General features: G+C 39.0%; 1 protein-coding gene across 2 annotated transcripts; it reads right to left on the bottom strand.

The window, feature by feature from the left end:
• Positions 1 to 205: 205 nt before the first annotated feature.
• LOC103722946 lies at positions 206 to 9,235 on the bottom strand. Of its 2 annotated transcripts, XM_039116744.1 has the most exons (5): positions 8,743 to 9,235; positions 6,928 to 7,551; positions 1,485 to 1,660; positions 996 to 1,288; positions 723 to 919 (listed from the first exon to the last, which is right to left on the bottom strand). In XM_039116744.1, the coding sequence occupies exons 1-5, from the start codon at positions 8,799 to 8,801 to the stop codon at positions 863 to 865; spliced, it is 1,209 nt and encodes a 402-aa protein (XP_038972672.1). In that variant the 5' UTR covers positions 8,802 to 9,235; the 3' UTR covers positions 723 to 862. The 2 variants fall into 2 exon arrangements, with proteins under 2 accessions (XP_008811922.2, XP_038972672.1); XM_008813700.4 differs by having other exon boundaries at positions 206 to 1,288; positions 8,743 to 9,233.
• Positions 9,236 to 14,971: the final 5,736 nt, after the last annotated feature.

Genomic DNA, 14,971 nt, shown 5'->3' with positions numbered 1-14,971 from the left:
AGTAAAGTCGAAAGTGCTAATCAGATTACAAAGTGTAACAAATATCTTTCCCGGCCATGTTTCTTCAAACACTGGATGTTCAAAACACTGGATATTTTAGTCATATTTACAAGGATGCCCATATGAGGACTGCCAAAAACTCCAACCCTTCAATTTTCAGAAATACTAAATAGATTTATCCTTTTACCAGTTGCTAGCGTCAAAGTTCAAGCAAATTATGCTCATTCTCTGAAATTTATAGAGGTCCAAGAAAGGAACGTCAGCAGAAGCTAACCAGTAATGAAGAAAAATCAATAGCTTGTAACAAAAGCTCATTAAGAATCGTTAGTTTCAAATAGAGATACACAACCAAATTACACCTATTTTGGGCTCTACATGTTCAGAGAATGAGCATCGTGCATGCTGAGGCAGCACAATTTTGTAGCAAGACTGACAGAGGCTAAGAACGTGAGGATTGGAGCACAAGAATTCATACATGATCTGTGTTTGAGTTCATTCTTATTAGTGAGATCAGCCTGCAAAAACGCGTGGCCTTTCATGTTGAATTTAACTGAGACGCCCACAGCGGTTATCATCAGCTCAGAGGTCCTGAGTCTCAAAAGACACCCCCATGTACTTGATAGCAATCTGTCTGATCACTTCCTGTAGGAATGGAGTTGCCGCTGCCTGCAACTACAATAAGGTCTTTCTCACGTTAGCACTAGCTCTTTTGAACTGGCCATCCTAGCATTATCACGGTCACGCTTAAATATAGCATAAAGTGGGCTGTAAAACAAACAACATAAGCTGAAAGGAATGACTGTCATTGTTAATAGTCCCCTCGAGAGTGCATATGCCCCTTGAGCAGATCCATTTACTAAACTCAGAGACTTCGAATCATAACCATAGATCTTCTCGGTAAGATATCCAACTGCAGGTGCTGCAAATGAAGAGAATGAACCTTCAAACGCACGATCGAAAGCATATATCATGGTACGATGCTTCAAAGGAACAACCTCGGCAAACATTGGGTTATTAGCACAAGTAGCACACCAGCTGATAGTGAGGCCCATGAGGAAGAGGGTGACAGCAAAGGCATTCCAACTGTTTACAGACTGAGGGATGACCGCGAGCAGGATCCATGAGAAGGGGATGCCCATGAAGGCACTGAACTGAGCGCACATGATACGGCCAGTGTCTGGATAAAATTTTGATAGCTTGTCTGCTATTAGTCCACCCATGAGGGAGCCCGTAGCACATCCAATGGCAAAAAGACTGTTCAAGGCAGCTGAGCTATTATGATCAAAACCTGCAAGTAAAGATTAAATTGTATGCCTTTAAAAATCATAGGTGTCAACTCTGCTTGTAATTTTCTCAAAAAGTTCTGTGGAAATCTAAACTTAATTTTGAGAAAATGAAATTTTAACTTTTGATTGTTTTTTTTTTTTTTTTTGAAGATCTTTGCTTAGTAGATCAAATGTTTAAGCTTTTGAACCTGTTCGTACCTATCAGTTGAAACCACATTGTGAAGAAAACCATGGATGTCCATGGCAGGGAGCCGACAATGCCCTGCAAGACAATGATCTGAAATGTTTGCACTTTCATTACAGATCTCATTGCTACCCAGGAACCACTCCAGACAGAAGGTGGAGGAACACGACCTTTACTAACCAGAGAGGTCCTAAAAAAACCATGAAACACCACAGTTATGATTACTAGAACATCAACTAGTGATGGCATTTGTATGCAAATGATTTGAGTGCATAGGTTGTCCACAATCACTTTCTCATCAATTCAATCATTTAAAACTTGAATTTGATATCTTGAAGTTACTGAGACATGTCACACATATTTAAGACATGCATATCTATGAAATGAATATACGGGTTCCCCCATCTCTCTCCCTCTCTCTCATGCACACACAAGAGCAGCAGAAAGCCAGTGTTAATAGCTTAAGATAGACCAGATATCATAGTTTTCTGGATTATATCAAACATGCAATCCCCTAATGCAGTCCTATTTTCCTGACCATAGCAAGCACATCATTTATCATCATAACTGGGACTGTAGAAACTAGATTGTTCACAATGCCAATATCAATTTACAAGGTACGAGAAATATCTTCACCAGCCATGTTCATCTGAGAATTGGATGTTCAAAACATATAGATATAGGATTACCTGAAACATCAACATTTTTTCACTCAATATGGGAACAGATCCGGCAAGAAACCTGGCTTGTCACAGCCAAGAGAATAGTCACAACTAGATAGAGAAAAGATCAAAGTAATTTAATCCCTTCCCCCTCCCAGAAAAAAAAAGGTGATTGAATTGAGACAATAACAGGAAAAGTGAGGCTTAACTGGGAAAAGGCCCACATAAATCCAGAACAAGCCAACATGGTCCTAATCAGCTAGTCGGGTTCATGATAATACAAAGCCGAGGGCTGCACATTTATCCAAGAAAAAGCAAGATATGCCATAAGGAGGTGGAAAAACTTGATGACAAAGGCAAAGGATGGAAAATAAACAGAACAGCTTCAAGCCTGAAAGGTGATCAGATGAGAGATAAGTGGCTTTTTCTGTTTTTTTGTGGGGTGGGGGGATGCATTGGGACTATATACCAAAGGAGGTAATCTCCCTAGTCATTTCCCCTAAAATAACAGATTGAATCACTTCTAACGTCAAAGGCCCTATAAAAATTTAAATCAGGAGAAATTCCATCACCAAGCATTTGTTCAAGATGTTAGTTTCTAACTACATGACCTTTCAATCTAAAAGCTATGTTGTCAAAATATTGTGCCAGATGCCAACATTCTCAAAGCTCTCAATGCAACATGCTCAGGGTTCTATTCCTTTGATATGAAGATAACTTGAGAAGCAATTGTTTTGGAGATGCTAGGCATATACTGGTGCACATCAGACAAAGTCACAGATAAGAAATGGAAGAACAAGAAACAATATATGAAGATTATGCACAAAGAGAGGGTGCCAGATAATGCTGTTCGTAAACTCTTTGCAGTTGGTTTCAAGGACCTGGGTTCGAGCCCCTCCTTCACCTCAATTCTGCCACAATACCTCTAGTCCTAGAAGGACAATAGGAGGAAGATTATACAAAAGACGAGCATTAAATATTTTTATTTAGGATATTTATACTTCTATTAATTAGATTAACAATGCCATTAGTTTCTGAAAAGCAATCACTAGAAAGAGAATGCATACCATTCTAGATGGGCAACCACACTTCAAAAGAATTCTAATGAGCTACCCACCAACCCCCCCACCTTCGCCCCCATTCAACATCCATCTGCTTTATGCTTTTAAGCTTCTGTCTAGTAAACATAATTTCTACTCAAGTAAAACTATATATTCATGTGTATGCTGGTAAATGTGGATATGTCCTATTGCTTAGTACCATCAATTTGGCAGTCCCTTGTATCGATCAATCAAACTGAGGAAAACAGCAACTAAAGAGTTCCAACCATCTAAACAGTAAAAAGAAGCTAAACGTAGTGAATGAGCATAATTAATTTTACAGCCAGTTGGGTCATCCATCAAAAAGGAAGTCCAATGTTAGATTGTCTGAGCTGACAAACAGCCAGTGATATTGGTAAATAACAAGATACGGTTGCAATTACAATTGTAATAAAAGAAGTTGGGAATGTTTTCTTAGGAAATTATTGCACAACGAACTCTAAAACACCAAACCATACAAAATATGTGCTCATATTATCATTGGGCACATGAAAATAACTCTGATGCTTTGATTTTGATGTGCTCCATTCCATAATGCATGCTCCTTTTTTTGTTTAAAGAAAAAAAAATTAAGTGTGTGCCGATTTATACTTGCCAAACTAGATTGTACCACTAAGGTACTAGTATTAGTATGCCCCTCATAATGATACTCTATTCATGCATGTCTAGTACCCTCACTTTGGTTGTGCCAGTGCACGAAGGTGAATAGTATGGTACCATACTATACCAAGATATATTATATTGATATGAATATCAGTACTTCAAAACATGATGCACAAAATGATGTAAGAGAGCATTTTATGAACCCCTAATAAGAGATGGGAAGGTTTGAGAGGCACTTTTGGAAAAGGATGAAGAAAGATACAGTCTACCAACAGTCTTAACTCACTCGTAACTGGGTTAACTTACTCGTACAACTCTTTACTCTGAAATAAGTTTTACTCTATCCTGCATAGTAGAGTAGTGTATTCCTGGGTCAAGTAGGGTAAAGGGGTTTAGAAGGCGAAAAGTTGTCTGCCAACTTTTCAAAAATACCTATTTTATTCTTCTAGAAAAGTCGTTTAACCTACGCGATCCGATGCGTCCGGTGGCAAAAGGGTGGAATAGCTGGGTTAAATGACTCTTACTCCCTCTTATTCTCCTTCCAAATGCAGACTTAGAATTTTGGGCCATATAGGAATTTGAGTTGAGCAGTGACTAGATTCTAGCATGTGGAATAAGCATTTATGATACTATATATAGTATGGATGGCTGTGATCCACAATGTAAATAAAACAAATCTTGTTTATCATTTAATTTGATAAATACACTCCACACTTTGTGAATCCGCTTCTCTTATTTTGCTCCCTCGCAATTGAACAACATGAGGTATACTTATTTCAACTTGGATTAGTTAAAGCAAGCAGAGATAGATAGTCGGACAACCAGATGTCCAAAGCCTCAAAGATCGATGGTGCCTGAGAGTCTAAGTTTAATTTAAAGAATAGATATAGATAAAGAATTCTGAAATCAACCATTTTGTCCAATAGTGAGTTATCAGTATAACGTTTATCAAGAAAAGGTTCAGATATCACAATGCAAATATGAAAATTCAATGCATCATTGGCTGGTGTGCAATGAATGCTAGAGAAGCAGTAGGAGGTATTGTCACTTGATGCAAGGAGGAGGCAACATTACTAAGGGGAAGTCCTTGATCTTAGTGGAACTGAGAGTCAAGCAATCGAGATTGGTTTGGTTGATCACAAAGTTCTAGGATGTAGTGCCCTAGACCCAACCCAACCTAGACCACTTCAGCCCTTCCTTGTGCACACCTAAACCCACCCCCAACGTGTCTTTTTCTCAAATCTTCTCACCATAAACTCCTGAGGGCTGCCACGTCCACAGCAACCCTTCTACCCTCCAGCACTCTCTCTCTCTCTCTCTCTCTCTCTCTCTCTCTCTCTAAGTCTCTCTTTCCCTTACAATCTTGTTGTGTCTCCCAGAGGTGATCGAAGACTGGTGTTTTTGAGAAGAAGAAGAGGGAAAGACCAAGCAATTGAAACCATCATCAAGGTAAAGACCCCAATCCCTAGTCTAAGTTACACCGTTGGCGCTATAGGACTAAGCTTTCTAGGGTTCAGGGTACGATTTAATTTCTCAAATTTTTGAGATATTGGGCAGCAATGGTTGGGGGGTTTAGGAGTTTTGAGTTTATTTGATGGTGAGCTTAGGGCGCACTGGTTCTGTCCTATTTCAGTGCAAAAATTATAACTTGAACTTAGGAAAGCATTTTAATCTGACATTTTAACTGGATGTTGCTAACTCATGGACCAATAAACCTGCAAAATTTGAGATTTTTTTATGGATATTTGATTGGTCAATTAAATTGTTGAAGTGACCTGATATCAGGAAAAGTAGAACAGAACACTGACTACATTTGATTAAAACCTTGCCTAGAACTGGTATTTTGATGTGATTTTTAGTGCCACCGTAATAATAACGTATTATTTTGAACCTCGAAAGTTTTAAGCCCCATCAGGGAGGGGAAGCATAGGAAGTCGTAAAATATTGCAGCTGTCTGCACAACTTTGGTCTTTCTGTTTGCTTTTCCTAGCCTCTGGGTGGATCTTGTTCTTTATATTTCATTGCCTAAATGAAAACACATTAAACCTTGTGCCAAACTTCTCAAAAAAAGAAAATTAAATGCGACATTAAGCTTTAATGACGATCATAGTAAATACTTTGTTTCTTAAGCTGCCCATTTAAATTGTGTCCAACACCGTCTAAGAAAAACTGATCCAAGATATTCAAACCAGAATTACCATTATTCAGGAAAGAATCTCATGATTTACAGGCATGACCATCAGTCCTATTGGTTAAAGAATCTACTGACATAGAGGATCATTCCTAAGACCAATCTTAATTCTTTTATAGAGTTCCATCCAATCATAAAAAATTTGTTAATGGCTTTCCATAATTATTTAACTACATCTTCCCAAGTAAAGAACTGACTTTAACTACTACATGTCTATCTATATTTCTATTAGTAGTTCAAGGAATTTTTAGCAATAGGAATTTATTTTGTTAATTGAATTTAACCACCCAAGATGCATTACAGATTGTCTCCAAAAAGCAGAGAGTGTTGTCTATGTGAGCAGCCTAATCCAAAAGGATGAAAATTTCAATGCACTTAAATAGAATAAATGAGCCTCAAGGAACTAGAGAACCAGGTAGCTACCTTATCAGCACCATAAGTGATTAGAGTGGTTCTTATCCAAGATGTTCAAGCTTCCTGAAATACCTTTTCTAAGGAAAGAATCCTATGATTTATATGCATAACAATTGGTCCTATTAGTCGAAGAATCTGCTGACACAAAGGATCATTCCTAAGGCCAATCTTAATTCTTTTATAAAGCTCCATCCAGTCACAAATAATTTTTTAATGTCCTCCCACAATAGTTTAACTTTACATGTTCCTAAGCAAATTACTGACTTTAACTACTACATGCCTGTCTACATTTTTATCAGTTCAAAGAGTATTTAGCATCAGGAATTCATTTTGTCTTTTGAATGTGACCATCCCAGATGCATTGCAGATAGTCTCCAAAAAGCAGAGAGTATAGTCTATGTGAGCAGCTTAATCCAAAAGTATAAGAATTTCAAAGCACTCTGGTAGAGTAAATGAGCCTCAAGAAACTAGAGAACCATGTAGCTACCTTTCAGAGTCCTCATCAGCACCATGAGTGATTAGAGTGGTTCTTCTAGGATCAATGACAAGCATGTAAACAAGACAACCAATCAGCAAACTCAGTGATGCCATGATGATGAAGGCACAACGCCATCCTGGCAATCCCCAAAATTCTCGCCCAGCCATGACTGTTGCCAAGACACCGCCTCCTATGCCCCCTATAGAACCAACAAGGCTCAACAGTCCAAATCCAGTACCGCGCAGACCAGCTATATAACTATCAGCAATAAAAGACTGGAGTGCAGGGATCACAATAGCCAGCCCAAAACCATTGATTGCTCTCCATATAGCAACCTGCCCAAAATGCTGACTAGCACCAACTGCAGCTGTTGATAGGGCCCAGCATGCAGTGCCCATTGCGAGAACTGCAGGACGGTCATAGTGAAGTGCTAGTACACCTGCCATGGGAGACGATAATGCCTGCACAAAGTTCCGTGCGAATGTAAGGTATCCGAGATCGGTAGGTCCAGCATTGAAGGCTTCACTGACTTCTTTGTAAACAGCCGGAAGGAGATTCTCATCAGCACGCTCCATTATAGAAGCCAAATTGATGAGAATAAGAGATAAAGAGAATCCAAATATCTTCCTTGCTCTGTCAGATGAGAACAAGTATGGCGTGAAAAAAGGAGCCTTAGTCAACACAGTTAAGAATTAACAAGAACCTTCTACATTCATCTTCCAATACATGCAGATAAGAAGATAACAAAATACAACTAAAAACTGAAAGCAAAAAATAGTGACATGCATAGCTGGATCGAAACCAGAGTTGTCTTTTTTACATCTGACATCCCTGAATGTGTTTCCCTCGCCAAGCACATCCCATATGTTAGATGGCTAGAAAGGGAAAATTCCAGTAAACTTTATTGGTGATGGCTTTGTTTTTGAAAATGCAACATAAAAAGGCTGCAGCATGAACTTTAACTATTACTTTTAGTAACATATAACAGTACTAAATGAAATGGTAATGTAGGAAGTTAGATCGATTGCCTAGAAATGGAAGTGTACAATCACAGATCGTAGTTGTGTTCATCCAAACAGGCTTTTCTGAGGCTTGCCTTGCTTTGTGCCTTGGGACAAAGGCTCTCCAAGACACCTCGAAGCTCACAGGTGAGGGTTCATGAAGCAAAGAAAATGCAGTCCAAAGGCAAGCTTACATCAGGCACATAAACTAGTTTGTTATGTTTGATCCTATATGGAACACGGCCAAGAATTAAAAAACAACTCTGTGAGAATGCTGACGCCTTGTTCTAATAGCTTGCACGCACACGCACACGCAGCACGCATATTTGTCATGAATGTTCACCACATTGAATTTTTCTGGGGAAATTCTCCATGTATCTTCTTTCGGGGCGGATTCCTTCCCATTGAATTTCCCAACTCCCATCATGACATCTTTCCAGCCCAAATCCCATGCACAGTAGGGAAAAAAAAAAGTCTGGATAAATCATACGCGGACATGGAAGATTTATCTCCTCTCCAGTGTAGGATTAAAAACTTAAACATGCTAAGGGTTTCCGAAGTCAAAGCTTTAAATAGGCTCATCAATTCAGAGTGGGAAAAATAATAAATAACAATTCATCAAAACTAATTTTCCAATCATGTCCCCTCTGCACCCAGCATATATTCTTGGAAAAAGAAAACCCTGCACAAAGGTAGTAGAATAGCCCATATTTGTTCCATTATTCAGGATATTTCATGCCATCACTATCCAAAACCGTTAAACGAGTTGAGAATTAACACATCTCCTTCCAGACTACGAGAACAAACAGTTAGAACAGCTTACTTCATCTTTCTGTGAGATGGCAAAATCCAAGCACCAGAAGAACGGGCCCTGTTCCTCATAAGAAAACCAGATCAAAGAACCGATGCCTGTCGACTGCTGCTCCCCTGTCTCTCTTCTTCTTCTCTAAATCTGTGAGATAATCCATCGGAAGAAAGAGTATGGGAGATTATTAGGAATGAGATCCGGGTTGATTTAGGCCATTACGGCAGATTACGCGGGGTAAAACGGGAAGCAAGTGGAAAGGAAATTCACGAGGAGGAAGACGACGGAAGACGGAGAGGGACCGGATTAGTTTTAGTTTTATTATTTAATGGACAAGGCTGATCTCGTTGTACGGCAAATAGTTTTTTAATGAAACTTTTTCAAAACGCCGCCCCCGTCACGGGTGCCGCCGGGGTCGTGGTCACGAGGGGGGCACTCGGAGGCCACGGACGGAGCCCCATGCTCGCTCCTGGATTTTAGCAACCGTTGGAATTGACGATGGTTGGCTAGGGGCATCTGGCCCATTCTACTTTTGTAGCGTGAGGACTGTCTTCCAAAAGCCTCCACCTTCTGATTTCTGATTTTCTAAAAGTAAACTTCGATGATAATATGACTGATGACCGAAAATGCAGAAGTATGAGTTCCACCATTTGAGACCACTAGTTGCAGCAGGAAAGACTTTTAACTTGTCAGTAGCATATGTCGAGCTTAGAGCAGCTTGGGAGGGTATCTAGTATGTTCGACGGATACTGGGTGTGGACCGTATCATTCTTGAGGAGAATTTGGTCACGGTGGTTGAGTGGATTCGGAATCGGAGATGCATAGCTGAGGACCGGTCGCTAATGCATGAGATTCACCGATTACTGGGAGAGTGCCACTCCTACCAGACTTCACACGTCTACAGAGAGGCAAATGGGGCCGCTGATTGGGTTACCTCTTTTGCAACTCATCACTCTGGTGGGTTTATCTGGTTGGATAGTGGATCCGTGTTAGGGTCTTTATGTAGCCTTTTGTTTTCTGACTTTATTAGCCGCATTCACACCCATTATGTGTAAGCCGCTGTTCAAAAAAAGAAGAAGAAGAAGAAGAGGAGGAGGAGGAGGAGGAGGAGGAGGTAGGGGGAGGGGGGCTGATAATCCAAATCTAGATCCAGATATTTTGCACAGCCTGAGATTTTGCTGTAGCGGCCGTTGAGGTCCCCGTGATATCGCGAAAGGCAGGTGTTTATATACGATAGGGAGAGTGTGAGACTGAGAATGATAGCTGTTATTTTTAGCCTTCTTGCTATTATTTTAATGAGAACGATATCATTCACAAATATGAACTCATCATATTGCGAGCAAATGAGGCTGATGATTTTGTGAAGGGCATGTGAACAGTTAATCATCTAACCCTATCAAACATGATGATCTCATCATTTTCACCCAAATCATCATTGATTTTAAGATGATCACGCCCCTTTGGTGTTTAACCATCCTTCCTTGTATATCGCACCAATTCAAGTGACTTGCAACAAACCCCTTGCGCCACATCGGAAAAGTTGTCGTGCAATAAACAAACAGCCCATTCAAGTGGAATGGAAACTTACACATAATTATGTTTACCAAAACAAACTTATGCCTTGCTATGATACCATCTAAATGCCATTATTTGTATGCAGTCGTAAGGAAAACTCTGTTATTTAACTTGGGCATTAAATTCCCAAGCAAAAGTCAATTACATTACCAAATAATGACGCATTTCATGCCTAATTATCTTTTTTAAAAGTGCCTAGGAATTAACAGAGAGGCATTTAGGTAACTCAACTGGTAACATTTGCACTTGCTGTATCATGGGCAAATTGCAGTACATATAGAAGGGCCAGTTATGATACAATTAAGTGAATAGGAGCTTTATACACACCATCCAAATTATTTAAATATCCTTAATAAATTTCCATGCACTTGAAAATGAATAAGATTTTCTTTGAACCTGGTATTAGGTTATTAAGTGCCTATATTTTCAACTTTCTTTGGTATATTTACTGTCCTGGTTAAACCACGAATAGAACTTTAGTATAAAAATATAGAAAGAAAATTTAGGAAATTTCTTTGTGCATATGTACTTATCACTTCATGCAGTATGTGTTAAGAGATCAACCTCTCCTCCTTTGCTGAGGAAGCGCAACAAACGAATTAGGGACACCACAGCCTAGGCCTTTGTTTCTTCAGATCTCTTCTAATGAGGCAAAAGCAGGTCTACATGCAAGATCTCTCCTCTGCATGCTTGTTCATCGCTTGCCTGAAAGAAGAGCAACTCATAATCATACAGAAACCTAGTTACCCTCTTCAGTGTTGGCAAAAGAGAGATTGCCAGCTGACAACCAAATTAAACCACTCCTGTCTTCAGTCACTAGATAATATTGGCAGCTCTCAGCTACAAGAAAGCCAAACAATTAGCGCGGGCAGACCACTTGCACTAAAGAATAGAGTTTCCCCAACAAACTCCAAGCTAAATTACACATTACCTGAATAAAACTTCAACCAGTTTTTTCGCAAAACTTGCTTACTCGATAGTAGTTAGAACAATCGAAGTTCCCTATGGTACTCTTTGTTCCAGATGACATGCAGCGAAAAATCTACCCCTCTACCATCAGCTAAAACCATTGCTGCCCTATGGAAGAAAAATAAGCAAAAGGAGGACAGCAGATAGCATGAATAGACTTCTGGCATCAATGGTATATGAGAAAATCTAGCCAGGCATTAGCATCTTGGGAAAATAAGAATGTGACAGTAGAAAGCACCTTACAAGTCTACACATCAGCAGACCAAAGAGCTAAAGAAGCAACAGAGACCAGCATGAAAGTGATTGCTAAAGATTGCCAAAAGCAAAATAAGTTTGAATCCTTCAATGGTCTGAAACCGTTTTGCTATAAGGCCATGGGATTTGACCAACTGGACAAACAATGTTACCTCTCCTTCAATGGACAGAACCAGACCTGCTGAACTCCCATGGTTGAAGCTTGAAGGCAACCTTTCAAGGGGGAACTTATCAAGACAGACGAGGCTGCCAGCTGCCTCTGACGCATGGAGACTGAAGTTAGGCAGCTGAAACTGCTTGTCAACTTCATCATCTCACCATCATCTGCTTGGAAATCAGGCTCATGACGAACAGAAGAAATCTGAAAGGCCTCAGGCAGGACACAGCTGCACAGGGAGCCTGAAAAATATTTCAAACATATAATTATGGAACACTATTATAGTTTAGGATGAAAGCTAATAAAAAGAGCTTACAAAACAAATAAGTGTAAATAATGGACATGATGCAGATATTGCAGTCGCAATCATTTGGAAAACTGCAGTCCTAAGACCTGATGAGACAATAAGAGAACCATAAAGTAGTAAGGAAGCATGATCTGGCACTCGCATGTTAATGGGGTTAATCAGCAGCTGCATGGTGCCATCTGAAAATTGTAAAATGAAAATATTGCTGAATCATTGCACCTTGTGGGTGAGTCCACTTAAGCACTACATCCTAACTTCATTAGTCAATCTTATGTTCACGGTTTACTTACTACAGCACAAGATAGAGATATCAATGCTGTTATTTTTAAGAATCTAAGATTCAGATGTACTAAATAACTAGGTAGTAGTCATTATTTAATACCTCTTGTAAACATGTAAGCATGGATGTGTGATGTCAGTTGATAGATTACTTAAAGAGTTGATGTTAAACAATAGCAATCATCACAGATACCAAGGATTGTTTATAATGCTAGACCTCTATTAATTAGTTTTGAATTTTAAATTTTTTATTTAGTTCTTTAGGAAAACGTATCCCCAAGTTGCAATGCGACAAAAAAAAAAAGGAAGATGAAGTGCAATATATCGAGAGACTAGTGATCCATTACTGAGATCAATGAATTACATGAAATTTTGTTAAAAATACCCTATATAATGATTATATTAGCATTTTATGGTACTCCATTACATTTAAGCTTGGCATGAAATTCTATAGATTTTTCTTGAATATGATAATAAAAATAATTAATTATGCCACATCAACTAATTAATACAGATTTTGATATTAAAAATAGATCTCGCGTTACCATTCAAAATTCAATTTAACAAAATTTCGATGTCAAATTTAAAAAATGGCACATCAACATTTGAGAATCAAGTTTCCCACCACTTTTGTTGCAAAGGAAAACAATAAGTTCATCCTACAAAAGAAGATGCTGCGAATTTCATGCAATAAAAGGAAAAATAGAAAGAAAAGCAGTGGAGCAAATCTCTAAGCTGTATATATATATATATATAAAATATAGTGACACCCCTTAATTTTGGATGTATTCTAAAAATACCTCTTCAACGTTAAAAGTTTTAAGCCGGTCATTCAAATTTCCAAATCGTTTCCAAGTAGTCCTTATGTTAATCTTCGTTAATAAAATAATGGCATGTGACTATCATATAATAGTATAAAGCAGTTGTAGGATAAAAATGTTGGAAAAAATTGTCCCAGAAAAATTAAAATTTAAAATATTCTACTTCAACAAATAATAGACAGAAATAGGCTTAAGAAAAAATAAAGAAAGAAAGCGAAAAAATGGAACCCGAGATGTTGAGGCGTGGTATGTTGATCACCTTCCTTGAAATAGATTTCGCCGCTTACAGTGCACTAGGCTTCGATGGCGTTCTACTCCTGAGATACAATAGCCTCTTGCAATGTTCCTTCTGCCTCAATGATTTGCACGGATCAAAGAGACCTCCAAACCCAAAATCAGGATGCAGCAAGGTCGTTGATTGAAAGTAAAATAGTAGAAAGGGAGAATAGAAGTTCTCTGCTTTTAATTATATCCTCTGTCTAATCCGAAGAGATCTATTTATAGACTTTCTCGGGACAGACGCGACCAAAAACCGATTAAACGGTCAAAATTGGTAAGAAAGTTTGAAAAAATACTGGAAGTAGGGCCAGCGGATGCGAGGTCGGTCGGGAAGAAGTGCAAGCGAGGAAACGACGTGGCTCCTTGCGCCTTGGGTGCAAGGCACGGCCCACGCACCTCGGCTCATCGCACATGTAGTCCGACCTCGGCCTCGGCTCCCACCCGCTTCGGACGAGCACGGGCGAGATACGACCTCGGCTCTTCGTGCTTCAGACAAGTACTCGCGCGAGGCGGGTCGGATGAGCACATGCGCAAAGGGCCTCGGATGAGCAACGAAGTAGCCAAGTTGCCTCCAATGAGAGGCTTCACGTGAATAAACCCTCCACGTGAGAATAAAAAGGAGGAAATGAAGAGCCGAACCCATGACCTCCTCCAAATTAAACCAACACACCAACCATCCAAGCTATACTCCTATCTTAACTTATATATAAATATATATGTTTTAAGTATGAAAACTTTTAATCATTATTTAACCAAAAAAATCTAACATTTCCCCACTGATGAAAATGTTTTCAAAACTTCATAAAATCAGAAAATAGTCAAACCAGGCTTGTTTATGTCATGACTTCAATAAAGGTAGCTTGCAGCTTTGAACCTTTACCTAGTGAAAGTATATTTTCATCTGAAAGATATAGTGGTAGCTAAAAGGCTTTGAACCAAATCCTTTGGATCAGATATCTATATACTTCACCCATGACAAATGTAAATAATGGGTTCATCGTAGGTGGTGCTTTTTTCGGCCTTATGCACCAATATCTCAGTTTCATGAGCGCTCTAAAGGTTAAACACTTATCCCCATAGACTGCAGCCACATAGCCACACTCACATAGGTGAGTCCTCCAAGAGTGCTCGCAGCATAGCACCTTGCCATAGACTCGAACTTATTCAGAGTTTTAAACTCTTCCGTATACCTCTACTATGTTTAGCACTCACATCATAGGGAGAGACCAAATGACATGAAGTCATTTTATAATAGTACTAACTAATCATTAAACAACTTGTTTTTTCCGTTGAACCTTTCGTCTTGGGATCTCCAGTCAGAATAGGTTGGGTTATCATTGTCAATGATTCCTTACGGGTTTCAGTCTCATCCCCTTTGATGTTTCTATGACTTTGCTACTAGATGGTTCTTTAGTCAAAAAATCTGCTAGGTTATCTTTAGATCTAACAAATTCCAAAGTCATGGTACCATTTTTAATTAGGTATCTTATAGTCTTATGTCTCACACTAATGTGTCTTCTGTTTCTTTTGTTATACTTAGTATTTTTACAAGTATTAATTGCAGCTTCATTATCACATAACAAAGAGATAGCAGGCATAGGCTTT

This window comes from Phoenix dactylifera, unplaced genomic scaffold (genome assembly GCF_009389715.1).
Source record: "Phoenix dactylifera cultivar Barhee BC4 unplaced genomic scaffold, palm_55x_up_171113_PBpolish2nd_filt_p 000130F, whole genome shotgun sequence".
In the NCBI taxonomy this organism is placed as follows: domain Eukaryota; kingdom Viridiplantae; phylum Streptophyta; class Magnoliopsida; order Arecales; family Arecaceae; genus Phoenix; species Phoenix dactylifera.
The sequence above is the reverse complement of the archived record's forward strand: the minus strand, read 5'-3'. Positions and strand labels throughout refer to the sequence as shown.